The 27,478-nt window shown below is 39.4% G+C and overlaps 1 protein-coding gene across 1 annotated transcript; it reads left to right on the top strand.

Annotated features, from left to right (window-relative positions):
* Positions 1-5,906: 5,906 nt before the first annotated feature.
* Positions 5,907-25,856, top strand: LOC146546971 (adhesion G protein-coupled receptor G7-like). Its single transcript, XM_085264020.1, has 15 exons — positions 5,907-6,068; positions 14,553-15,878; positions 16,141-16,245; positions 16,341-16,450; positions 16,625-16,765; positions 16,845-16,933; positions 17,746-17,894; positions 18,984-19,097; positions 19,183-19,373; positions 19,908-20,060; positions 20,175-20,287; positions 21,477-21,811; positions 21,905-21,986; positions 22,278-22,566; positions 23,548-25,856. The coding sequence occupies exons 1-15, from the start codon at positions 6,005-6,007 to the stop codon at positions 23,710-23,712; spliced, it is 3,426 nt and encodes a 1,141-aa protein (XP_085120146.1). The 5' UTR covers positions 5,907-6,004; the 3' UTR covers positions 23,713-25,856.
* The last annotated feature ends 1,622 nt before the right edge of the window (positions 25,857-27,478 follow it).

Below are 27,478 nucleotides of genomic sequence, written 5' to 3'. Positions count from 1 at the left end.
CTTAAATTTTTACTTTGTATTATGACCGCAGCCCTTTATACTCGACTGACGCCACAAACCACCGTCAAAACCTCTATCAAATGTACTAAAACTAGCACCAACCACTACTGCACTTCACGGCCGCACCACCGGAACACGCCGTATCATAAACCAAACCTACGGACGTGTTTCGCTCTCGCGTTGCCAGCGTCCAACTGCACCGTGAAGCCAGCATCTGCTTGTCCTTAAATCAACTTCTATTTCATAGCCGGCAAAAGCCAGGACATCACTGACACCATAAACAAAATAAACAAACCTCGACTTCAATGTACTGAACTAATGGCCGTGTCTTCAGAAGAAATTCTAATGTATTATTGCTACAGAAGCCAGTATTAGACAAAATTAAATGTGGAAGGTAAAGTGGCTGCGACTAGCTCAACGTAGTATGTTATTAGTATCTCGGTAGAAGCAGTTTACTGCAACTAGCTCAACGTAGTGTCTTATTAGTTTCTCGGTAGAAGCAGTTTATTTAACACACTGGAATTCAGCCTCAACTTATGTTGTTAGTATCTTGCGCCAAAAACCAGACACCGACAAATTTACTGTGAAAATACGTGTAACTCAGTGAACAGATTAATTTGGAAAGCCCAATATGCACATTTGGTATTTATAATACAACAGGCTGTGCTTACCTTTTTATTTTTGGACCGGTCCTCTGTTCACCTCGCCTCACGATCTCACCAAAGGTCAAATCTGCACCTCCTCAGCACACCAAAGATCCGGGTCACGGCACCAAGTTGTTGAAAATATGCAGTTCTTTGAATCTTTGGGCTGAAGGAAGGACAATACTCGGTGTATCAATGCTCAATCAACAATCATTTATTTCCATACAATTCAACAATAAGAGCATTACAACGTCCGGACGGGAGAGATGCCTGCAGAGGTTCGACAGCATGTCTCAAAATGGTGACGGGTTGCTCAGCTTTTTATAGTCTCTAGTGGCCCCCAGCTAGTCGTGAAAGCCAAAACATCACATTTTTTCTCTGTTACAGCGCCTAAGTTATGACCTCGGCAGTTGTTTCTCTGCTTTCTGTAAGGTGGGGGTGTGGAATGTGGTCTATCTATCTCCCCTGTCTTTAGACACAGAGTCTCCTGCTTACAACCTTCTCTTCATGATTCAACAATTAAGCATGTCAAGAAAACAGTGTAACACATTCCCAGCAGATCAAGGATACAGAGTGATGCACATTTATCTAATGAACTAATATGTGACTATATTCTGTTAACTCAAAAGTATAATGAGAACTAAACTACATACAGCTCACACACTCTATATTAAAGGGTATAATGTGATCTACAGCAGTATTCTAATTCAACTACTTTGATTACATATATAAGGTAACATATAATAACAGAATAATTTAATAAGTTACGTGTGTGATATTTATATTTGTGCTTTGTCTTTATTGTCTTTCCTCAGGAGAACAATCTCAAATAGATGAAGACCTGGTCAGCATGGTGATTGAGGAATCCCAGCCATTTAGCATTGTGGAGGACAAAGGATTCAAAAGATTTGTTAAATCATTAAATCCTAGCTATGTTCTCCCCACTAAAAAGGTCATAAAAATTTAGTTTTTACAGAATAAAATGTGAACAGGCAGGACTGAGGCTCAAAGCCTCAGTGTGTAACTGTCCATACCTCAACGTTACAAAAGCACAACTACTGTCCACACCCCAACCACACCTCACCTCACAGTAAATGATCATTTCCATTTCAAGCATTTCCAAATAATCATTTCCCATACTGCCACTATAAATATACACAGTATACTGCCATCACTACAATATACATGTTTTACACACTCCTTTTGTTGTTGACATTTACAGGCTGTGTGCAAAATGCCACACTCTTCAAATTCATGCCAGCTATTATTTTTACGTCCAGTAGGTGTCCTGCTAGAGCAAATGAAGCTTCATGAAGCTTCGCGTTGGGGTGAACCAATTGGATGAAAAGCTTCAGTGCTTCATGGGGCTTCATCTGCCCATCACTACTGACAGGTGACAAACGATAACAGTGATACAAAAGCAATGCAAAACTAAACTGGGAAGAGCTAATTGTAACACATACCAGAAGACACGGGGAGACACACACAGCATGAGGGACGACGCAACGCTGACTCAGAGAAACACAGGGCTTAAATACACAGAGGGATAACGAGGGAATGAGACACAGAAGGAGAGCACAGATGGGAGTAATCAGGCTGGACGAGACAAGCAAAGCAGGACACATTCACATAAGACATGGACCATCAAAGTAAAACAGGAAGTATCATACAGAGACGCAAACTTGACACAGTGAAGAAAGCAACTAAGAAACACAGAGACATAAACCATAAGGCAGAGGACTCTAAGACCCAAAATACGCGGAGGGAAATACTCAGCTTGGAACACAAGAAACTAGACTAGAGGGAGTAACAAAAGACCAACCATGAGAACATAATGCACAATGCAGAGGGACAGAAAACAAACTCAAACATGCAAAGACACACAATTACACAGAACAGAGGGGACACAGAGAGACATGAAGGGCAAGGGATCAAAACTAGAAGCCACAGAATAAATCACACAAGTACCATATTACAAACATCACAAGGAACTAGAAACGCTGGGTCAGGGGAAACATGGAATAAACACAAAGAGAGACGAGGGCTCAAAAATACACAGAGGGGCACACAGGGTGTAAGAGTCACGAAGGGAAAACACTTAGGGAACAACACAACAGGACAACTCAGGAAACATGGCCTAAATAAGGAACGAAATACAAAAATACAAGAAACTAAGAATACTGGGCCCACATGGCCCAGGACCCTGACAAATATAACGTCCCAGAACACTCCAGCTCACAGGTTAGTCTGCTCCAAGCATTCCCACAAAGGTCAGAGTTTTGTAGTAGTTAATACGTCATTTTTCTTAACATAATTGGTGATATAGGTTACAAGCAAGTCTGGCGCTGAACAGAAATTGTCGCACTATGCTCCTTTGTTTATTGTGTTTATTGTGCATAAATAGTGAATTGTCCTGACACAATATTGCGTTTCGCTTCTGTTATTACCATGGTACATTGACAAAAACATATACTTTTATTCACAGGATAAAACAGTTGTTTTGTATCACTAATTGTCCAGTATGATTACAGCATACAATATTATTGTCACTGCTACATTTCTGTAATGCATACCAGAAATTATTTCCACTACTAATTAATTACCGTTGAGCTCAAAGGTCCTATTAATAAACGGTTAACGAATGTGTATTTATGACGACGATTTGTGAGACTGGTAAACTTACCTTTGTTCGTACGATGGTCTTTACTTTCTACACGGTGCATTTCAAGGTCCTGTACCCATTCGTCGGTAAACTGTACCTGGGCTTGTTGCAGTGACCTGAAGTTACTAAGCTTCATGAGTGTGTGCACTCACTCAAAGAACCGTATAATTATAAATCTGAGCGTGGTGAAAGTTGGGCAGCACGCTAACGTCCTTTGTCCACTCTGTGTGCTCGTAAGGGTCTGACCCTTTCACTCCTTTGATTTTTCCTCGTATCTTTTCTTTGTCTTTTCGTCGAGTCTGTCTTTGTACGGACCGGCATTGTTCTCCTTTTGTTTTGTACATTCCTTTTTTGTGCGTCAAAGAAAAAACAAGAAGGCATTGGAACCGGAGAATGAACGTTTGCGGTGCTGCAAATGCTTGCATTTGATGCGGTACTTGGATTGTTTTGCCACGAGTTCCCGGCATGCAATGCGCGAAAATCACGTGATTGCTAAACAAGGGGGAGGGTGCATCCGGCCTCCTCGGCTGTAATTGGTCCAGCCCAGAGTCGATCATGACCAATTGGCCAATCCAACACCTTTCATTATATATAACCTTCCTAAAAAAAAAAAAAAATAATAAAAAATCCATCGGCCCATAAAAACAAAAAATCGCCAGCGGCCCACCAGGCAAATGCCCGGTATGCCCGATGGCTAGTCCAGCTATGCCGGTGATTGAGTTTTGGTTTTTCTTGGTCTTTTGAGTGTTAATATTTTGGGTATGGTCTCTTTTTATGAAAAATACATCAATAAAAGTGCTTTTAGCATGTGCTTCAAAGCAACGTTTGACTGGGAACCTCAAAGCTCAATAGCCTGCATCAATAGAAATTCACTGCAGCCTATGTAATGTTTGATGCATCATAGAATAGAATAGAATATTCTTTATTGTCATTGTCACAAGTACAATGAAATTGAAAGATGTCTCCGGTCAGTGCAACATCACGAAAGATAAATACTTAAAAACTATAATAGATAGGATATAAAAGATAGAAATACATATAAAATACAGTATTCTCATACAGTAAATACACCCAAGCAATCCAGGCCTAAGGCCCCATACAGACACTCAACATACGACCTAGTTGATATATCACTCAAACAATCAATCACTCAGTCAATTTGTTAGCGCATCCAACAAAACATGTCTGAAAGCATTCCAACATCAAGGGCACAAATGACAACAGGGGCAATGAAAGTCATCTACTTTTAGTAGCATTGAGACATGATATTGCAATTGGGTAGAAACTGTGTTTGAGTCTGTTAGTCCTTGTGTATGTTGTTCTATACCGTTTACCTGAAGGCAGCAGTTCGAACATGGAGTGTCCAGGGTGTGAGGTGTCCTTTTTGATGTTATGGGCTCTTTTGAGGCAGCGGGAACTGTGTAGGTCTTTCAGTTTGAGGAGAGGGCAGCCGATTGTCCTTTGGGCAGCGTTGATTACTCCCTGGAGTGCTTTCCTCTGAGCCACTGTGCAGCTAGCGTACCATATGCCTATGCAGTACGTTAGTATGCTTTCGATGGAGGCTCTGTAGAAAGACACCAGCAGTCTCTGTGTGATGTTGTTCTTCTTGTTCATCATAATTTATTCCAGTCTATCTTGCAAATACATGTTTGTGCTACATGTCATGCACAAACACAAACTATTAGATCCTTAAGATAAAACCTATGTCAAAATTGTGTCATTCTATTGGTCTATTCGAGTGTGTTAAGCCATCAGTTTCCTTATTGGAAACTAAGAATATTACATGAAATTGCTTGTTTCGCCAAGAATGGGTAAATGATGTTATTTGGTAAAAAAAACAAAAAAAACCATTAAAAACTACAATTTTCATGTGTCAAGTTTAGAATGAAAGCAATTTTACCTAAATTGCCTGATTTAGTACTGTCAATAACAAGGAATCAAAAAAGTGTTTATAATGGGTTTCAACTGGCCAAAAATAGCCACAATAGAGCCAAGAGTAACAATTTGATGTATAGTGTATATTATTGATATATTTAAGCAGCTGAAGTAAAAATAAAATAAAAAAATATCTGAAAAAATCTAGACCCTTTGGAAGTTTAATTCCATTTGCATTAACACAGCAAAAATGGTTGAAAAAAGGGTGCTTGAACATGTAGCTAAACATTTTGATCCAGATAACTGAGATCAAGGCCCTGAAGATTACTTCAGTGAACTAGACCACACTCTAGTGGAGTTGTCACATCCATCCAAAGAATGAAAGCTAAAGTTGTTTCACAACTTCAGTCACAGCCTTCAAGAATCAGACATGACTACTGTGGGCTGCACCGGGCACTAAGAGAAGAATCCCATTGTCGTGCTGATAAGACCACATCAGTGGTTTCAGCATTCCAGTTAAAACTCTGCTCTCTTCTGCTGAGTGCAGTTCAAAGTCCAACATTTACAAGTGAGTAATTAATAAATAGACAATGCAACCAACAAGTAATATAAACTGAAATAAGCGTCAGATAAAACAAAGATACCATAAACTTTGGCATTGGAAAGATGCCTGCAGCAGTTAAAATGAACCTTTGAGCTGCTTTGATGTTCATTATTATTTTATCGGTGGCTCCTTTTGAAGCACTGGAACTGGGTGTTTTCACACAGACTCCCAAAGCAACAGGATCTTTAAAACTTTTAATAAACTGGACTGTGACGACCCATGAAACCTGATCTGCAGTTGCTCATCATCATGGACAGCTGGATTTGGCTTGTTTTCATTCTGGGTAAGAAAAACTGAGCCTCTCGGTTTCTGACATTACCAGAGCCATTAGTGTGTTGAGTCACGAGGTCATAATTGCACAATAACTCACTCATTTTGAGTTTTCAAGTAAAGTTTATATGTATGATCTATTAAATTACACAGACAGCTTAGGATAAAATGTATTGTTTTTTGTTGCTCTTCTCAAACAAAATACAAGCATCGATTTCATATAAGCATGAATATGAGAATAATACTGATAATGTGTTATGTCTAAGTTCATTATTAATGAATACAAAATTAATGAGTATTATAAACTAGTTAGAATATACGGAGCCCCTGAAAGGTCAGGTATTTATTCATTTTTTTGTTTTTTAATTTTACATTTCTTTTGATCCACGTGAACAGTAAAATCTGTCCACACATAAAGTCAGGCTATATTGCTGATACTGTCTTCCCGTCTGGAGACATTTTACTGTGTTGTTATTGTTTTGTTATACAGAAATAATATTGACCTCCGACAGATACTGTTCTTGAAGCTGTGGTCAGTGTATGGACTTCCGCTTATACTGTGTGTGTTCAGTGTGTCACAGTCACTGTTATCGTCACAGACGTAACTGTAAAGTCAGTCACAGCTGCATTATTTAATAGGAAGGCAATAGGCAGAGTGTTACAGGCATAGCATGTATGAAGCATGTGAACATAATAATAACCACTGCAGCCAAAAAGAGTGCCTGACGAGCCCAGTTGTAAGTAAGCTGTTAAGACTCGACTGTACACTGTGTTCGTGTTTTCTTCCAAAACAATAAGTTTGTTGGAGCAGCATTTCAACGCCTCTCTCTGTATCTCGCTAGCAAAGTTGACCCAGACAGCTTGAATCCTGGAGAGAAGACTTACAGGAGAATATCTCCCTTGAAGAGTGGGAGAGGGCTTGCGCCAGGGCACAATCACAAAAAGTGAACACTCGTTTAAATCTCTTGCAGTACAATTGGTTAATGCGTACATATATGACTCCAGTCAAACTTAATGCTTTCTACAGTACCATCCCGGATGTTTGTATAAAATGCGACGAGGAAAAGGGCACACTTCTCCATTGTTTGTGGCAGTGTCCTGAAATTAGGAAATTCTGGGAAGAAGTGAAACAATGTACTGAAGAAATATTAGAAATAAAACTGCATTTAGAACCAAAACTTTTTTTGCTGGGCATCTATCCAGCTAACTGTAATATAACAAGGAAACATAGCTTATTTTTAGACATAGGGCTGCTGATGGCTAAGAGAGTGATTGCCATTACTCGGAAAGAGGTAGATAGACCGAGAAGAAGTAAATGGATTTCAGAGTTAACATCTACCCTGCCCTTAGAAAAGATCACCTACGCAGTCAGGGGTAAGCGGCGATACTTTTATAGCATCTGGGGCCCCTTCAAAAACTTGCTTGCTAATAAAGACTAGCCCCACTTGGTGGAAATTGTTGGGAAGGATTCATAGGTGGCCCTCTGCTGTCCATTCGGGAATATGTTTAATGCTTGACATTGAACAACTACTTTCTAATTTACATTTAACATATACCTGTGAGGGTGCATAATTTATGGGAGATGTACACAGTTATTCCCCCCTTTTCCTTTTTTTTTGTCTTTCCCTTGTTTGTTTGTTTTGCTTTTGTGTGTTGTTTTTGTTGTTTTGTCTTTACTGTTTTTTTTCTCATCCTCTCCTATATGGTGTTATGTGTATAAAGGCAGTATGTGTAGCTTGTAGTTTCTGTAAGTTTAGCTACTTGTTTTGTTACGTTTCATAGATATGTACACTCCTATGTTCAAAATAAATAAAGACACTGTTGGGAAAGAAAAAAAAAATTGAACCAGACAACAAAGTAAAGGTAGTTTTCGGCTACGAGACCAACACGGAACCCGACGTATTAGCCAGAGGTCCCTTTACTACGGTTCGGAGCCACGGACCTGTGTTATATACAGTGGGGCAAAAAAGTATTTACTCAGCCACTGATTGTGCAAGTTCCCCCACCTAAAATGATGACAGAGGTCAGTAATTTGCACCAGAGGTACACTTCAACTGTGAGAGACAGAATGTGAAAAAAAAATCCATGAATCCACATGGTAGGATTTGTAAAGAATTTATTCGTAAATCAGGGTGGAAAATAAGTATTTGGTCAATAACAAAAATACAACTCAATACTTTGTAACATAACCTTTGTTGGCAATAACAGAGGTCAAACGTTTACTATAGGTCTTTACCAGGTTTGCACACACAGTAGCTGGTATTTTGGCCCATTCCTCCATGCAGATCTTCTCGAGAGCAGTGATGTTTTGGGGCTGTCGCCGAGCAACACGGACTTTCAACTCCCGCCACAGATTTTCTATGGGGTTGAGGTCTGGAGACTGGCTAGGCCACTCCACGACTTTCAAATGCTTCTTACGGAGCCACTCCTTTGTTGCCCGGGCGGTGTGTTTTGGATCATTGTCATGTTGGAAGACCCAGCCTCGTTTCATCTTCAAAGTTCTCACTGATGGAAGGAGGTTTTGGCTCAAAATCTCATGATACATGGCCCCATTCATTCTGTCCTTAACACGGATCAGTCGTCCTGTCCCCTTGGCAGAAAAACAGCCCCATAGCATGATGTTTCCACCCCCATGCTTCACAGTAGGTATGGTGTTCTTGGGATGCAACTCAGTATTCTTCTTCCTCCAAACACGACGAGTTGAGTTTATACCAAAAAGTTCTACTTTGGTTTCATCTGACCACATGACATTCTCCCAATCCTCTGCTGTATCATCCATGTGCTCTCTGGCAAACTTCAGACGGGCCTGGACATGCACTGGCTTCAGCAACGGAACACGTCTGGCACTGCGGGATTTGATTCCCTGCCGTTGTAGTGTGTTACTGATGGTGACCTTTGTTACTTTGGTCCCAGCTCTCTGCAGGTCATTCACCAGGTCCCCCCGTGTGGTTCTGGGATCTTTGCTCACCGTTCTCATGATCATTTTGACCCCACGGGATGAGATCTTGCGTGGAGCCCCAGATCGAGGGAGATTATCAGTGGTCTTGTATGTCTTCCATTTTCTGATGATTGCTCCCACAGTTGATTTTTTCACACCAAGCTGCTTGCCTATTGTAGATTCACTCTTCCCAGTCTGGTGCAGGTCTACAATACTTTTCCTGGTGTCCTTCGAAAGCTCTTTGGTCTTGGCCATGGCGGAGTTTGGAGTCTGACTGTTTGAGGCTGTGGACAGGTGTCTTTTATACAGATGATGAGTTCAAACAGGTGCCATTCATACAGGTAACGAGTGGGGGACAGAAAAGCTTCTTACAGAAGACGTTACAGGTCTGTGAGAGCCAGAGATTTTCCATGTTTGAGGTGACCAAATACTTATTTTCCACCCTGATTTACAAATAAATTCTTTACAAATCCTACCATGTGGATTCATGGATTTTTTTTTCACATTCTCTCTCTCACAGTTGAAGTGTACCTCTGGTGCAAATTACTGACCTCTGTCATCATTTTAAGTGGGGGAACTTGCACAATCGGTGGCTGACTAAATACTTTTTTGCCCCACTGTACGCACGGAATAGTTTTCTATACAAGATCGCTGCAAAAAGTGCAGTCTTACCTAATGTCCACCTTATATCAATTTCCTAAGACCCGAACTCTTTCATGGCATGCATTTTTAATTTGTCTTTGCTATTTGTGCTGATTGGGACCTGATGAATGTACACTCAACAAAAATATAAACGCAACACCTTTGTTACTGCTCCCATTCCCCATGGGATGGACGTAGAGACCTAAAATTCATTGCAGATACACAATATAACCATCCCTCCCAAACAGTGGTCACAAAAAACAGTCCAAATGTGTGGTAGTGGGCACATCTGCTATATTGAGATAATCCATCCCACCTCACAGATGTGCCACATCAAGATGCTGATCTGACATCATGAGTAGTGCACAGCTGTACCTCAGACTGCCCACAACAAAAGGCCACCCTGGAATGTGCAGTTTTTTGCGCTATTGGGGGTCTGGGGACCCAGAACCGGTCAGTATCTGGTGTGACCACCATTTGCCTCATGCAGTGCAACACATCGTCGCATGGAGTCTATCAGATTGTTAATTGTGGCCTGTGGAATGTTGGTCCACTCCACTTCAATGGCTGTGCGAGGTTGTTGGATATTCGTGGGAACTGGTACACGCTGTCGTATACGCCAGTCAAGCACATCCCGAACATGCTCAATGGGTGACATGTCCGGTGAGTATGCTGGCCATGCAAAAACTGGGACATTCTCAGCTGCCATCTGCCCTGAACAATGTGAACCATGATTCATCCGTGAAGCACACACCTCTCCAACGTGCCAGACGCCATCGAATGTGAGCATTTGCCCACACAAGTCTGTTACGGCGACGAGCTGGAGTCAGGTCAAGACCCCGATGAGGACGACGGGCATGCAGTTGAGCGTCCCTGAGACGGTTTCTGACAGTTTGTGCAGAAATTGTTTGGTTGTGCAAACCAATTGTTCCAGCAGCTGTCTGGGTGGCTGGTCTCAGACGATCTTGGAGGTGAACCTGCTGGATGTGGAGGTCCTGGGCTGGTGTGGTTACACGAGGTCTGCGGTTGTGAGGCCGGTTGGATGTGCTGCCATATTCTCTGAAACGCCTGTGGAGACGGCTTATGGTTGAGAAATGAACATTCAATGCACGGGCGACAGATCTGGTTAACATTCCTGCTGTCAGCATGCCAATTGCACGCTCCCTCATTGCTTGTAGCATCTGTGGCATTTTGCTGTGAGACAAAACTGCACATTCCAGGGTGGCCTTTTGTTGTGGGCAGTCTGAGGTACACCTGTGCACTACTCATGATGTCAGATCAGCATCCTGATGTGGCACACCTGTGAGGTGGGATGGATTATCTCAATATAGCAGATGTGCCCACTACCACACATTTGGACTGATTTGTGACCACTGTTTGGGAGGGATGGTTATATTGTGTATCTGCAATGAATTTTAGGTCTCTACGTCCATCCCATGGGGAATGGGAGCAGTAACAAAGGTGTTGCGTTTATATTTTTGTTGAGTGTAAAAACAAAGAATTTCCATATATACAGTGGGGCAAAAAAGTATTTAGTCAGCCACCGATTGTGCAAGTTCCCCCACTTAAAATGATGACAGAGGTCAGTAATTTGCACCAGAGGTACACTTCAACTGTGAGAGACAGAATGTGAAAAAAAAATCCATGAATTCACATGGTAGGATTTGTAAAGAATTTATTCGTAAATTAGGGTGGAAAATAAGTATTTGGTCACCTCAAACAAGGAAAATCTCTGGCTCTCACAGACCTGTAACGTCTTCTGTAAGAAGCTTTTCTGTCCCCCACTCGTTACCTGTATGAATGGCACCTGTTTGAACTCATCATCTGTATAAAAGACACCTGTCCACAGCCTCAAACAGTCAGACTCCAAACTCCGCCATGGCCAAGACCAAAGAGCTTTCGAAGGACACCAGGAAAAGTATTGTAGACCTGCACCAGACTGGGAAGAGTGAATCTACAATAGGCAAGCAGCTTGGTGTGAAAAAATCAACTGTGGGAGCAATCATCAGAAAATGGAAGACATACAAGACCACTGATAATCTCCCTGGATCTGGGGCTCCACGCAAGATCTCATCCCGTGGGGTCAAAATGATCATGAAAATGGTGAGCAAAGATCCCAGAACCACACGGGGGGACCTGGTGAATGACCTGCAGAGAGCTGGGACCAAAGTAACAAAGGTCACCATCAGTAACACACTACAACGGCAGGGAATCAAATCCCGCAGTGCCAGACGTGTTCCGCTGCTGAAGCCAGTGCATGTCGAGGCCCGTCTGAAGTTTGCCAGAGAGCACATGGATGATACAGCAGAGGATTGGGAGAATGTCATGTGGTCAGATGAAACAAAAGTAGAACTTTTTGGTATAAACTCAACTCGTCGTGTTTGGAGGGAGAAGAATACTGAGTTGCATCCCAAGAACACCATACCTACTGTGAAGCATGGGGGTGGAAACATCATGCTATGGGGCTGTTTTTCTGCCAAGGGGACAGGACGACTGATCCGTGTTAAGGACAGAATGAATGGGGCCATGTATCATGAGATTTTGAGCCAAAACCTCCTTCCATCAGTGAGAACTTTGAAGATGAAACGAGGCTGGGTCTTCCAACATGACAATGATCCAAAACACACCGCCCGGGCAACAAAGGAGTGGCTCCGTAAGAAGCATTTGAAAGTCGTGGAGTGGCCTAGCCAGTCTCCAGACCTCAACCCCATAGAAAATCTGTGGCGGGAGTTGAAAGTCCGTGTTGCTCGGCGACAGCCCCAAAACATCACTGCTCTCGAGAAGATCTGCATGGAGGAATGGGCCAAAATACCAGCTACTGTGTGTGCAAACCTGGTAAAGACCTATAGTAAATGTTTGACCTCTGTTATTGCCAACAAAGGTTATGTCTGTGAAGGTTCTCAGTCATCCAGGTCATCGTAGTCAAAGGAGCTTGCAAAGAAAAGCGTCTGGACTTCTTTAAGTTGCTTGAAGACGTTTCACCTCTCATCCGAGAAGCAACACGCTCAGACAGAAACTGGTTCACCCGAAAGACAAAACGCCAAAACACAAACTTAACAATGTGGTGTATGCTGTACAGTGCAGCGAGGAATGCTCAGACCTCTACATTGGAGAGACCAAACAGCCACTTCACAAGCGCATGGCACAACACAGAAGAGCCACCTCCACAGGACAAGACTCAGCAGTCCATCTGCATCTTAAGGATAAAGGACACTCTTTCGAGGATGCCAATGTTCACATTTTGGACAGAGAGGACAGATGGTTTGAAAGAGGAGTGAAAGAAGCCATCTATGTCCACTGTGAGCAACCATCTTTGAACAGAGGCGGGGGTTTACAACACCAACTCTCTGCCATCTATAATCCAGTTTTGAGATCCCTTCCCAGACGCCTTAACGCCCACTCACATCCTGGGCCATCTGACCTCAGGAATTCGCATGATAAAGTGGGGCCAGGTTTCACAATGAACACACCCGAAACTCTGGCTGATTGGGACCCACGCCCAGTTTCACACCTTGGCTCAGGCGATTAGAGGATCATCAGGGGGTCCTTTTGTCCCTCTGTGGGGGGTTACTCCCACTAGGTTTATATCTGGGACTCTCCACCATTTGACCTTAGAACTGAAAAATATCAAATTATATCCAAATTATATCAATCACGGTAGCCAAGTTTATATAGGTTCTCCTCGTGTATCGTGTGGAGTATGTGATGATGGGAATTAGGTGAATTATGTGGGATCAATAAGATGTTGAGCAGGGGTAGGAATTAATAAGTATGTTCATACTTCTTCCTACTCCTTTTCAGACCAAACATTGTTACATTATGTCAGACGATTTTGTTTTATTTCATTATATATTTTTTGTTTATCTGAACACATACGTGTGGGTGTGTGTATATCTACATATATATTCGTATCTGTAAATGAAAATATATGTAGTGTGTATATATTGTTTTTTGTTTTATATGTCTGAAACAAATAAAGATACAATACAATACAATACAATACAATACAATACAATACAACTGAAGAAGCTTCTCGGATGAGAGGTGAAACGTCTTCAAGCAACTTAAAGAACTCCAGACGCTTTTCTTTGCAAACAACAAAGGTTATGTTACAAAGTATTGAGTTGTATTTTTGTTATTGACCAAATACTTATTTTCCACCCTGATTTACGAATAAATTCTTTACAAATCCTACCATGTGGATTCATGGATTTTTTTTTTCACATTCTGTCTCTCACAGTTGAAGTGTACCTCTTGTGCAAATTACTGACCTCTGTCATCATTTTAAGTGGGGGAACTTGCACAATCGGTGGCTGACTAAATACTTTTTTTCCCCACTGTATATATGGAAATTCTTTGTTTTTTACACTCAACAATATATATATATATATATATATATATATATATATATATATATATATATTCCGATAGAACAGTGGCAGTATAATGTCCTTGTAAGGGGATATCAGGGGATATTTTGTGCTTTGGTCTAGACAACTGAAAATGTGATGTCCACATATGTGGACGCCAGGTCCTAGGAGGTTAAGATTTAAAAATGTAGTGGTATGGCGAGTAACCTTCAATATCAGTAATAAATCACACAACAATAGTACATTCATGTAGTTGTATAAAGCATGATAATATATTAAGTATTCCAAAGTATTCAGAATACGTTACTCTCATTGAGTAACGTAACAGAATATGTTACAAAATATATATTTGGGGCATGTATTCTGTAATCTGTAGTGGAATACATTTTAAAAGTAACCTTCCCAACACTAATGATGACATACTAAGATCAGGTATAATGAAAACCATACGTGCTAAGTATCAGCATTCATAGCGCTTTTAATGAACTAACTGATCATTGCCCTTCTTAGGTGTTTCTCACAGCTGTTCCTTTACCCTCCTTCACAGCTGGAGCAGGGTTAACTACACCAACAGACATCCCTGATACTGCTACTACTGCACTACTTCCTACTGATGTTCCTGATGATTCTACTACTGCACAAAATATAACTACTGAACAAAGCATTACTACTGTAACTCCAGGGGATATCACTACTATAACAACAGTTCCTAACAATACCACTTCATCTAATACTTCTAATTTGAGCACCACAACACAAGATACAGTTCTAACCACTGACCTGGAAACACCAGATTATCCAGAAACTCCTCCTACTAGTGCCAGTCCTGTTCTTACAACTACAGATTTTACCAGGCCTGATACGACTGATACTGCTACTACTGCACTACTTCCTACTGATGTTCCTGATGATTCTACTACTGCACAAAATATAACTACTGAACAAAGCATTACTACTGTAACTCCAGGGGATATCACTACTATAACAACAGTTCCTAACAATACCACTTCATCTAATACTTCTAATTTGAGTACCACAACACAAGATACAGTTCCAACCACTGACCTGGAAACACCAGAGTATCCAGAAACTCCTCCTACTAGTGCCAGTCCTGTTCTTACAACTACAGATTTTACCAGGCCTGATACGACTGATACTGCTACTACCGCACTACTTCCTACTGATGTTCCTGATGATTCTACTACTGCACAAAATATAACTACTGAACAAAGCATTGCTACTGTAACTCCAGGGGATATCACTACTATAACAACAGTTCCTAACAATACCACTTCATCTAATACTTCTAATTTGAGTACCACAACACAAGATACAGTTCCAACCACTGACCTGGAAACACCAGATTATCCAGAAACTCCTCCTACTAGTGCCAGTCCTGTTCTTACAACTACAGATTTTACCAGGCCTGATACGACTGTTAGTCAGATAGCTGATACTACCTCCAACCCCATGACTGATCAAATGAGTACTACTCACTATTCTCCCATGACTACTATTACAAGTGATACTAATACAACTACTCCTTACACAAACACCACTGCTACTTTCTACCCAACTAGTGATGCAAATATTGCTACTTACAGTACTCCTACTACAATTGGTACGAATGCTACGAGCCCATACACTGACAGTACTTTACCTCCTAATCCTACAACAATTCCTTCAGCAAACACCACTCATTATGATTCAACTACTATACCTATTGCTACTGCTAATACTACTACGACCACTATATCCCCAACTACGTTTACCCCTCCTACCACCACTGTCCTGAAATGTGATAATGGAGGGAAACCAGAGAACGGTGTCTGCATCTGTCCTGATGAATGGACTGGAGTAACATGCTCAGAAGGTAAGAAGTTTTACCGACTAGAGTCTGATGGGTCAAAAACATTCAGATGAGAACGAAAGAGAGAATGCCAGAGATCAAAAACTATAATTTGCTCAAAATGTCTAATGTACCAGCTGTAAGGATTTCTACAACCTGAAATCAAGTTTAGCATGCATTATTTAAAAGTCCTTTTTTTTCTTTTGTGATTAAAAACAAATAAAATTCCTAGTATTCTAAAAAAACAAACGGAAAAAATATTTATTTTTTAACAAACTTTTCGTAGAAAACTTCTGCAAAGAGCAGCAGTTAGGAGGCTTCAGGTTCCCTCGTACACCCATCGGCTGGTTTGCGTATTCTGAGGAAAAATGTGAAGTAGGAACGAGTGGTAGTAAGTCATCCACATCTTCCCCTCAGTCCAACATCACTCCATCACGTAGACTCTAGTGTATTGATGTTTATCTTTCTATCACCATTTCCATTCAGCTGGTAAATCTAAATCTTCAGCCAGATGTTTGTCCATGAATGGATCACCAGGTTTCAGCCCTCCACAGATCTTCCAGTGTGACCTGACGCTCAGCGACATACAAAAAAATGTAAGAACAGCAGTTTTTTTTTCTTCTGAAGAAAGATTGAAAGTGTCATATGGCTGAAGTTTGAGTATTTCTCTGTGAGGTAATCCTGTAGAAATGCAGCTCTGAGGTAACATGCAGATGATTCCAGATTCAGTAAAGAACCAGATGAGTAAAATCATGTCTTTCTTACCTCAGCTTACAAGTCCAGCTGATTTAGAGACACTGGCGACCAGCACTCAGATTCTGACATCAAAAGCAGAAGAGCTGACGGCTGAAAATGTTACAGCTGCGGCTGAGATTGTCAACACACTGCTGCTGTCTGCAAACGCCACAGAGGTACAAACATTCAGCAAATCGTAAGGGGCAAAAAAAGAAAGTAAGATGTTAATCTCAGTTCATATTTGTGTCTGTGCAGAGTGTCAGAGTGTCAGCAGTAGCAACAGTCAGTCAGCTGCTGAACGCCACTATACCAGATGATACCAAGGAAAACAACGCAACTCTGGGGTAAACTAAATATGTAAATAAACAAATAAATAAGCTCATCAGCAGTGAAGCTAAGACTGTTAAAAACTGCTGTAAAGGTGGCACTATGGGAAAGATCATTAAAATATTCATCATGAAACTACAGCCATGCTAGCAGTGCTGAGGTTAAACTGAAATACAAAGGAGCTTTGACCAAAGTGCTAACATCAGCTGTATTTATTTCCCTAAAGTTCTGTCAACCAGATTTAACTCATATTCAGTGATAATTCACTTTTTTCTATATTAGATGAACAACCAGTCTAAGCAGCTACATTATAAAGAAATATTTCACTGTGACACTGGCAAAAAGCTGATTTTAAGCAATGTTTGCCATGTTCACCATCCTAGTTTGATTGGCTATTTTGTAATTCCTCTGAAGTGTGATGCATTTTAGCATATAAACAGGAACTGGCAGTTGTCAAAGTTGTTCTGTTTTAGAGACAAAATATCCAACTCACAGATGAATAATAATTGATTCAGGAATTTAAGAGCAGTTTTAAGAGTGTCAGCAGTCTTAGTCTTTCCTGTTCCAATTCAAACTGTAAAGACCTCCAATTGTAAATATTCTCATTAGATGAAAGTAATAAAGGGAAAGTTGAAGCTCTAAACTGACACTTATAGTTCAGGGGGAGTGCCAAAAATGGACTGGTACAACTGAATATTAGAAACTACAAATCTGATTAAGACAAACAATGTTTTGTGTTTCTGCGTTTGTTTGTGTTATTATTATTTGTTGTTGGGTTGTTTTTTGTTTTTGTTTTTTGGGGGGGGGGGCTTTTTTTTTTAATGTCCAGGCTTACGGTGACTCTGGACCAGCTCTCAGTGAACCTCAGCCTCAGTCAAAATACATCTCAATCTCAAGTGGTTCAGCCGAACTTGGTGGTCCAGTCGGCACAGATCCCTGCTGCAGACACTCACGGAGTCCAGTTCACCTCTCTCAGAGGTCAGTAAGAAACTGTGTCGAACAGCAGTGATCATCCCATGGACTGGTTTTTATTAAATTATAAAGCATTCTAAAGCAAATACCTGCAGGTTTAATCAAATATTGTAACTGACAGATCTAAAAGCAAAGATTTGAACACCGGAGAGAACAGATTGGATTCTACTTTGTAGTTTATTAACCAGGTTATGATTTCTACTTCACTTGAGCTTTCAGCAGTTGAACTCTTGAGTGAACTCTCAAGGTTGACATGTTTGCCCAGTTGACGGTTCTAAAGTCCAGCTGTGGTGATTTCTTATCTTCTGTATAAAGCAACTTTATTTGTGTCCTTTGATGGTTTTACCATTGAAACTGGCTGCTGTTGTTGTGCTCTGTGTCCTGTTCACTATTTAGTCTTTTTACTGCTGTATTTTCAACACGTGTGATGGACTCATGTTTACCGTGACTGAAAACACAAAATAGTTTTGAGACCTCAAAGCTTGTGGGAGGATTATAAACCTGAACTCAACTTAATGATGTGAATAACTTGGCCTCACTCTCTAAATTTGCATGTAATAATGTATTTTTTCAGACTCAAAACACAGAAAACAACAATAAAAGAAAACTGATAAAGTCCTCAGAAACTTAAGTTAAGAATCTACCCGAGATTCTGTCTGCTTTTGTCAAATAGTATCACTTTGATCCAGTAAATTTGCCATTGAATAAATATGATCTGAACTCTTCTGTGGGACAGCTCCCAAGAATATTTTTATGGCTGAAGTCCTTGGCTGGTGGTTCTTTATTGCTCTGCTGAAAAATAAAAAAAGCAATAAAATTGTCAAATACATCAAGATTTAAAAAGTAGTGCTCAGTTCAATTCTTCGAGACTATTTCAAAGTTACAAAGAGATACTAGAAGCAAGTTACTTTCTCCAGTCAGATAAAATAAAATGAAATGATCTTGTTTTCAAAAAATGGTGTTGTAAAGAAATTATCTTAAATTTGTTCTTAACTTTCATTTTAATCTGAACTTTAACTTTAAAATTGAAGAACCGACAGTAAATTTGTACATTTTTAATGTGTTCACTGACATGCAGTCATCTTGTCACTACAGGGATTTCTGGGAATTTTTTGCCCAACAGAATTCATCTGAACACAAACGCAACACAGGTCGTGATGGAAAACAGTTTCATAGCTGATGCCCTCATTTACATACGATTCCTGCCAGGTGAGTCTGTCTTTTTAAAGCTGAAAAATCCTCTAATTTTAACAAGTTCTTACTAATAGCAGTGGATTCTTTTCTCTCATGTTAGGCGAAGATGTCAGAAGTCGTCAGACAGACTTGAACGTCTCTCTGGGTTTTGTTCTCTATCAGAATGATCGTTTCTTTCGTTCAAAACTCTACATGAAGCGACAGGCCACCATCAGGGTCCTGTCAGCCAGCGTCAGAGGGCAGGAACCCAACATGGTGCCACAACATGTGGAGATGTTGTTCAGACCAAGAGTAAGAAATCCAGTATCTTCATTCATATATAAATCTAATGACTGATGTCTGCTGGTTATAATTTAATATCTTCAGAACAGCTGCAGTTCTTCCTGCTGCTAATGGGGTAAAATTGGTCACAAAAGCTAACTTGTCCAGTCACACTATTGTTCTGTATATTTTTGAGAACGGGTTTTGTTTTCTTGTTTTCGTGTGAGGAATGGATTTAAATGCTTTAAGTTGTAGGTACTGCAGAAAAAGTTTGCATGTTATGCATGTTAGTTCTGTATGGAGTGGAAGGATTTTTGCCAGGATATTATTATAAAAAATATGTTGTAGATGTGTTACCTTTAACAATCTGTATGTTAAAATACAATGATGTCATGTTAATATCAAATATACAATATCAGAATTGATTCAAAGCAAACACAAATACTGTAAGAAAAATATCAATGGTGTTAACAAAACAAAAGAAAAGCAAACAAACTGCATTAAAAATATGCGTTAAGTCTAAGTTATCTAAATTAAAGGGCTGTCTGTGCGCTGCTGTTTCAGAACATCAGTGGAACGTCTCTGTACGACTTCTCCTGCGTTTTCTGGAACTACAGTCAGAAGGACTGGAGCACCAGTGGCTGCTCTAAAGGAAACACTTCAGATGGACTAATTAAATGTTTCTGTAACCACACCACCAACTTTGCTGCTCTCTGGGTGAGTATCACAAATCTGCAGACTGAAAGATGAAGCCACAGTTTGTTGATTCTTCATCAACCATTGCAACAATACAGATATTTAGTGAGACTTTTGATCATATCTGTGTTTCAGTCATTCAGAGAGAACTACGAGTATGCAGAAGCTCTGGGTGCAATCTCCATCGTGGGACTCTCTCTTTCTTTTCTGGGTTTGATTGTGACGATCATTTATAACGTTAAAGAAATGTAAGACTAGACCACCCCACCTCCATTTTTATGTGTCATTTGACAAAAAAGTGTAGTTATCTAACAGGTTAAAATGTATTTGACTGCAACTAACATGCAGCAAACATGTTAGAAACAGAAGTGTTAGCTACAGAGTCAAAATTGGTCAAAAAAATTGGTATGACAAAAACTGAGCCACAAATCTAGATATTTCAATGACTTCCCTACTCTTCTCTCAGTGCTTTGTTTACTTTATTTAATTTTATTGTAATTGAGAAAATTTTAATTACCCTCTTGCTTTTATCCAGAAAAGGAATCCTTTAGTTCTTAAAAATTTTAAATTATTTTTAAATTATTTCTAGAACTTTTCTCCACATTTTTACAATGTAATATTTTAATAGTTTTAAGATCCTTCTACTACTACCCTAATGGTCGTGTGGGCATCTTCCAATCATACCTTCTCAAAGTAGATAAATTAGATTTCTGGTCTGGATGCTGAAGTTAAACAGAAGGACAAATTGCTCCTGGGTTCTCCTTGATGTGAAACCAACACAGTTTGTTGTCCTGTGAAAAATAATTGGAAAATAACACCATCATTCAATCACCACTAGGTTCCAGAGGATACCCAAGGTCTGACCAAATGTCCTTGGATTATATCTCCTCTTTAACTTAAATCAAAGAAGGAAAAAAAAAAAAAAAACAGAGTGAGTTTGAAAGTATTTGCAAAGAAGAATTTCAGAAAATCTCTCAATTGGGTGAGCAAAGCCTGTGGATTCATAATTACACAAACAAACTAAAGACTGTAACTTCCGCCAAAAGTGCGAACAAACAAAACGAAGGAGGTCTGAATTATATATAAAATAAAAACAAATTTAAAAAAAACATAATATTTTGGAATGAAAGAAAACAGAGAAAAGGTCATAATAATAATAATAATAATAATAATAATAATAATAACATTTAAAGAAATAACATGAATGCAATTTATTGTTTTGAGAAAAGTCAAAATTTTTTAAGGAGATTTTTGCTTTGTATGACAAAAATAGCAATTAATTTTTGCAACATCACAATCTTGTTTTCAGCCTTTTATTAATTGATTATTTTTTATGTCATATTTAAAATTACATTCACGTGTATTTCTATTTTTTTTTTACAGTTTTCCTGTAAGACTTCATATTATCATTTGTCACTTTTTCATTTTCATCTGTAGTTTTCAGAATGAACAGAAGAAAAGCCTGATATCTCGGCTGTGCATCTACTTCAGCCTGCTGGCCTTTATCATCACCTTTGTCTCTGGAGTCCAAAACTCCAGCAGACAAATTGACATTGAGGTGCAGACTGACGATCGGACCAATGAAATCCTTGACTCGGATGAACGCATAGAACCAGACCGCGGTTCGTGTACGGCTGTAGCGGCTCTGCTGCACTTCCTCCTGATGGCCACCTTCATGTGGAACAGCGTGAACGGTACTCAGATCCTGATTCAGAAAATACGCCGCAGTCTACCACCTCACTGGACTCTGCTGGGCATGGCTCTGGGATGGGGTAAGACATTTATAAAGTCGGGACTTAAATCTGACAAGCTGTTTATTCTTGAAGACCCTTCAATCTGTCCCAATTAATTAATTATTGTGTTAGGAGTGCCAGCCTTGTTCATGGGCATCACACTGGGGGTGACCTACAGAGTGGACAATCCTCTGAGATACAGACAGGAGGAATTGTGAGTAATCACACAAACCATATTTATCTACTTTAGACTGACCTGTACTTCAATATGAACAAAAGTCACATTTTTACCAATATTACAGTGTTGTTGTTGCTGTTGTTGTATGATGCTACTCACAGAGATTCAGTTTGATACAACCATTCTTTTCGATGCGCCTATACAGCTTTTGTAATTTATTTTTTTTATCTTTACAAACTTTATTATAATTCCTCTTAGTTTTGATTAAAGTTTAGACAAAGTTATTTATTCATATTATTTGTATAATTCCTTTTCATGTCACTGAAGTTGCTGGCTGGCAGCGCTGGATAAGAACAAACACTTCAGCTTTGAGAAACCTTTGTTTTGGGGTTTCCTCCTTCCAGTAGGCCTGATCTTGATCTACAACATCGTCCTGCTGGTTTATGTGTCCATTAAAGCAACCAGGAAGTCCTGCTTCAGGAAGAGTTTCCTTGAATGCTTCACTCTGGCTGTGTTACTGGGTGTGTCCTGGGTTTTTGGGTATCTGGTCCTCGTCACTTCAGGAACAATGAACCTGGTCTTCAGCATTTTGTTCTGCCTCTGCACAACCACACAGGTAAGACTCTACCTTCTGATTTTATAACTTCAACTGAGAGATTAAATCAAAAGGTTCTTCAGCGGTTATACAATCAGCGTATCGTATTATTTTATTATTGTTATTTATCACAAAAGTTTTTGAGTGATTTATTTTTAACAACACAAAAGCACAGCATTTTTACAGGGGTGTGTACACTTTTTATGTCCACTGAAAGTCTTTGTGTTTTGCTTCAAGGAAAATTTTTGATTTTTGATTTTAATAATCTTCTCAGCAGCATATTAAACATATCAGGTCCCCATAAGGAGAATCATGTGCTAACGGCTGTCTAAATGACTGCTGTCTGCTTCCACTTGTCTTTGCACTAGGATGATGTCGGTGTAAATGTGCAGACATATTCGTTCTGTTCCCACTAGTGCTGTCAGCGTTAATCTTGTTAAAATGACATTAACGCCATAACGTGGCAAATCTCCGTTAACGAGTTACCGCGGATCGGCCCGTGCGTGGGGCTGGACAGCGTCAACACGTTAACGAGCTAACCAAGCTAACGCACTAGTTCCCACCAATGTAATTGAGCATTGCGTGGCACATCCGACATACTGTTTTACTTTTGTCCATGACGCGCTTACCATCAGGGTCATACTTCACATGAAAACCAAAATAGTTCCAAACGCCAGATCTGAATGAGGGTGGGGGAGGTTCAATTTCGGCTAATGATGAGGCAGTTGCCATGTTGCAACGAGCTTAACTTCTGTCTGGCTAGCCTGCGCTGCGCTCAGTGGATCTGCGCTCGACAGTGCAACCTAGGCGGAGTAGTAGTAGCGGAGCGCTCAACACAGACAGCATCGTCAGAAGAAAAGTTGATAAAATAAATTAAAAAAATATATGTATGTATATATATATATATATATATATATATATATATATATATATATATATATATATATATATATATATATATATGTATGTATGTATATATATTTTCCCTCTCTATGTTTTCAGGGCCTTCAGATTTTTATCATCACAGCCACAACGCCGACCTTCAGAGCCACCATGTCCCGATCAGTGCAGTACCTTTCCTCAGCCAGCATCTCGTTTAACAATGTGAAGTACCGTCTATGGAAGAACTGGCACAAGAACCACTCGGAGAAATACAGGGGAAAATGAGGTCATAACAAGCAGCTGACCCATGACTTGGGGATGATTTTAAAAGCATCTGTATTCAATTATTTTTAATGTGAACATAAACTAAATAACTGCATCACAGTCAATCAAAAATCAGAGTCATGATCACATCAACAATAAACCTCCAGAAATCTCCTCAAACTCATTCAAATCTGTGGAATAAGCAGAATTAGACTATTTTGTTTGTTTTGTTCATGAACAAGTTTTCCCTGAAATTTTTCTGGGTAGGGACAAAAAGCAGATCTGCTGAAGGAGCTCAATTTCCCAGGATGCACAGAGGATGCTCCAGGATGTTTGGGCTACTTTGCTGCAGGCAGACTTTCTTTGACCAGACAGAAACCAAACACTAGCACAGTCACGTGTTCAGGAACAGACTGCAGGTATGAAGACTGGTTTTTATTGTTATTTTAAGCATCAGCATTGCTCTCCAAGTAGCATCGTGTATCAGTCTGAAGTGATTCATGTTGGTAACAGTGTCTACACTAGCCTTGTAAAAAACTAAAGTGACCCAGGTGGAAAAAAGCAGTGACTATTCCTGCTTCCTGAACATTCTAGCCTGAGATCAGAGTCGAGTTCAGCAGGTCCGTTATTTATATGTGTGTGTGTGTGTGTGTGTGTGTGTGTGTGTGTGTAAATATATGTGTAAAAACATTAAAAATAATGTTTTTCTGAGCCTGATAAGAACTCCGAACAGATTCAATATAATGGTTGCAAAAGCTGTCAGTTTAGGATGACAGCTGTGTCACTTTAGATCAAATGTTTATAACACTGTGAACTGGTATTTTATGCTTATCTGTGTTGTCTAAATTGTTTTTAATAGTCTCAAGTATCAATAATGTAAAGAAAAAGGAAAAAACAAAACAAAACAAAAAGCAAAACAGAATTTGTGGTCTAAATTGCATCTATCTGGTCTGAACTGGTCTTTTAAAGGCAAAAACGGGTTTTAAATGGTCAGTAATATCAGATTGCTTAATGGAGTAATTCACTCTTAGTAAATGATGATTATTTACAAAAAACACAAATTTTATCATCTGTGTCTGGAATAATTGTTAATTATCTGACAATTTGTTGTTTTCAATCTTTTGTCGGCTGCTTTGATTGATGTCATCTTACAGATGGTGGATTTAGTGCATTAAATGAGGTCTTACACAGTGTAATCTAAGAAAGCTAATGCAAAAATGCAACTTTTGTTTATATGAGTGTCAACTGAGGAAGTTTCAATGTGATATTAATTCATTAAATTCAATACCTGTTTTCATTGAAAATGTGGACATTATGCATTTTTAAGGTTGTATTTGTTTTTCTTAGAACAGGCTTTTGTTGTGCTCTACGTTACCTTCCTCAGACACAGCCGAAATAATGTCTGGCTCAAAACAGCCTTTATCCAAACACAACGATTTGCTTAGATTAAAAACCATCTCAAACAAAGGATCACAAAAGTCCCATCACAGGCCTTCAGGGTAGCTTTTATCAACACATACTGTCACATGAAGACAGAAACTCTCACCGATAATAAAAATATCCAAGACCATGAAACCAGAAACACAGGATGGAAAACCTGAAAGCCATCATTAGAAGAACCATCAACAGCAATCGCAAAAGCTAAAGAAAACAAATCAAAACAAGAATCCAAAAATTCAACAAAACAGAAATCAGAAGATTACAAAAATAAAAACAAGAAATCAAAGAAAAATCATTTCAACCAAAACCTGAAGATTAAATTGATCCAAAAAACTGGAAAAAAAAAAAAGAATATCTTCAACTTTCATACCCGTAATATCAGCTATATGTTGAAACCTCTGCTGCCACACCTCTACTGAGCATGTGCAGAGAATGTTTCAGCACTCAGCTTGTTTGTGATTGAAGGAAGTGAGAGCTTCCTGTGACCGTCAGGCTGCGGGCTGGGCCTTTGTTGTAATCAGGGCTGATTCCGTTTGAGGCCTTTGGGGGGAAAATGTTATTTTAATAAATTTTTAACTGATCAAAACATATAAAATATGTTCCTTTTTTAATGGATTTTGCAGCAGTTTGAAAATTTCAGTGATGATCTGAGAGGTTTATTTTTTATTTGTTGGTCTCTTTCTGTGTTTTTGGATCCCACGCGCATTAAATGGACTGTGGTCACATGATATTATTACTGGGGGGGGGGGGGGGGGGGGGGCATTTTTTTTGCCCTTTGTGCATGGAGTGAAAAATGATGATTTTATTCATGATGCTTGATGATTTTTTTTTTTTTAATATGATGCTATACTGAGTAACTGTATTGAATTTGAGTATAACTATCCTATAATTTCTGAGGAATGTTACAGCACGCAAAGTAGGTGGAAGAGAGGAAGAATGTGTTGAAAGTTTCACATCAACTATCAGGATGTTTTTTAATGATATTTTAAATATAATGTGATTATATTGCATTGACTGTATTGAATTTGAGCATAACTGACCTTAAACTTGTCAGGAATTTTGCTGCGGATTGAGATGAATGAAGATTCACATTGCTAACCAAACTGAAAAGAATAATGAATTAACACTAGGAAAAACAGTTGTCCTTGAGCTTCATTTTTCCTGCAGAAAAGACCTCCAAATCGTTTGTGCGTGCGTGCGTGCGTGCGTGCGTGCGTGCATGCATGTGTGCCTGCGTGCTTGCATGTGTGTGAGATGTCCGTGCACGCATGGGTGTGCTCGTGCATTTTTTTTGTGATCAACAACAAAGAAGAAGTGCTACCGTAAAGCTTAGTGCAGAAATGTGTGGAAAATTTATGTGGCGGAAATAAGGCGGCTTGCTTTATCGTGGCTCACAAATGACAGCTCACTTCACGGCGGTAACATATCAAGGCTTGCTTTGCGTTAGCGGGCTGAAGAAATCCTAAAACTGCAGTGAGTTGCAAATTGTTTGTGGGTCTCTGCCTTCAGTGACTAAAAGTAGGTTGTACTGTGTTAAGAACTGACATTTGAAGGATATCCCATTTCTTTGCAATGGAAATACACTGGTGTATGGGAGGGAAATGTAGACTTTTTCTAATACAATTTCTGTATTTATAGTGATGTTTCATATACTGATAGAGATGATATTCTTTTTCCTTTTTTTTAAACAGAAAAACACATTTTTGAAGAAATGTCTCGATGCATTTGGCATACCTGAACACTCTAAAGCGGAAACAGATACTCAGAATAAGGAAGAAAAACCCAACTCAGACTTTTCCGTTTTAACAGTGTTTACTCAGCACTGACCAAAGATTAATCCTGTCACTGTTCCCTGGGGTACAGTGACAGGCAAAACAGAAACTGTTAAACTGCTTGAGAGAGTTGACCACCAAAAGTGATTTGCCAATCTCAAGGTGAGGCGACATTAAAATAAAAGAAAAAAGTCTGCAGAGCCATAGTAGTATCTGCAGTAAAGATCTTTTCATACATTGTATACATTGTACCATAGGCAAAGTTGCCTCCATTTTTATAATTATTTTTATCAATATTTTGTACATTTCAAGGACTCTATTTTTGGAGTGTATTTTTATGTATCTATTGTATTATACATACATATTAAAAGTGAATCTCTGTCCAAAAAATGCACTCAGTTTACTTCTTACTCACTATGATCATCATTCATTATTCTCCCCCAGTAATTAAGGTTAGGATATGTATTTTTTCTATTCCAATCCATTCTTCTTTTGCAGCATTTAAATAACCTTTATCAAATTTGATGGTTTTGTTACAGACTTTAAAAAAAAGTGTTTTGCTTTTCTTTCACAAA

This window comes from Mchenga conophoros, linkage group LG23, assembly GCF_057382185.1.
Source record: "Mchenga conophoros isolate Kocher_MC1m ecotype Shallow Benthic linkage group LG23, M_conophoros_male_GT1.1, whole genome shotgun sequence".
Taxonomy (NCBI): Eukaryota; Metazoa; Chordata; class Actinopteri; order Cichliformes; family Cichlidae; genus Mchenga; species Mchenga conophoros.
The sequence above is the reverse complement of the archived record's forward strand: the minus strand, read 5'-3'. Positions and strand labels throughout refer to the sequence as shown.

Excerpts from the sequence above, each read along its gene's own strand:
- LOC146546971 (XM_085264020.1), top strand. The coding sequence starts at position 6,005 with ATGAAACCTGATCTGCAGTTGCTCATCATCATGGACAGCTGGATTTGG. Across the intron at positions 16,451-16,624 it reads TCAGCGACATACAAAAAAAT|CTTACAAGTCCAGCTGATTT; the intron begins GTAAGAACAGCA and ends TTCTTACCTCAG. Across the intron at positions 16,934-17,745 it reads GAAAACAACGCAACTCTGGG|GCTTACGGTGACTCTGGACC; the intron begins GTAAACTAAATA and ends TTTAATGTCCAG.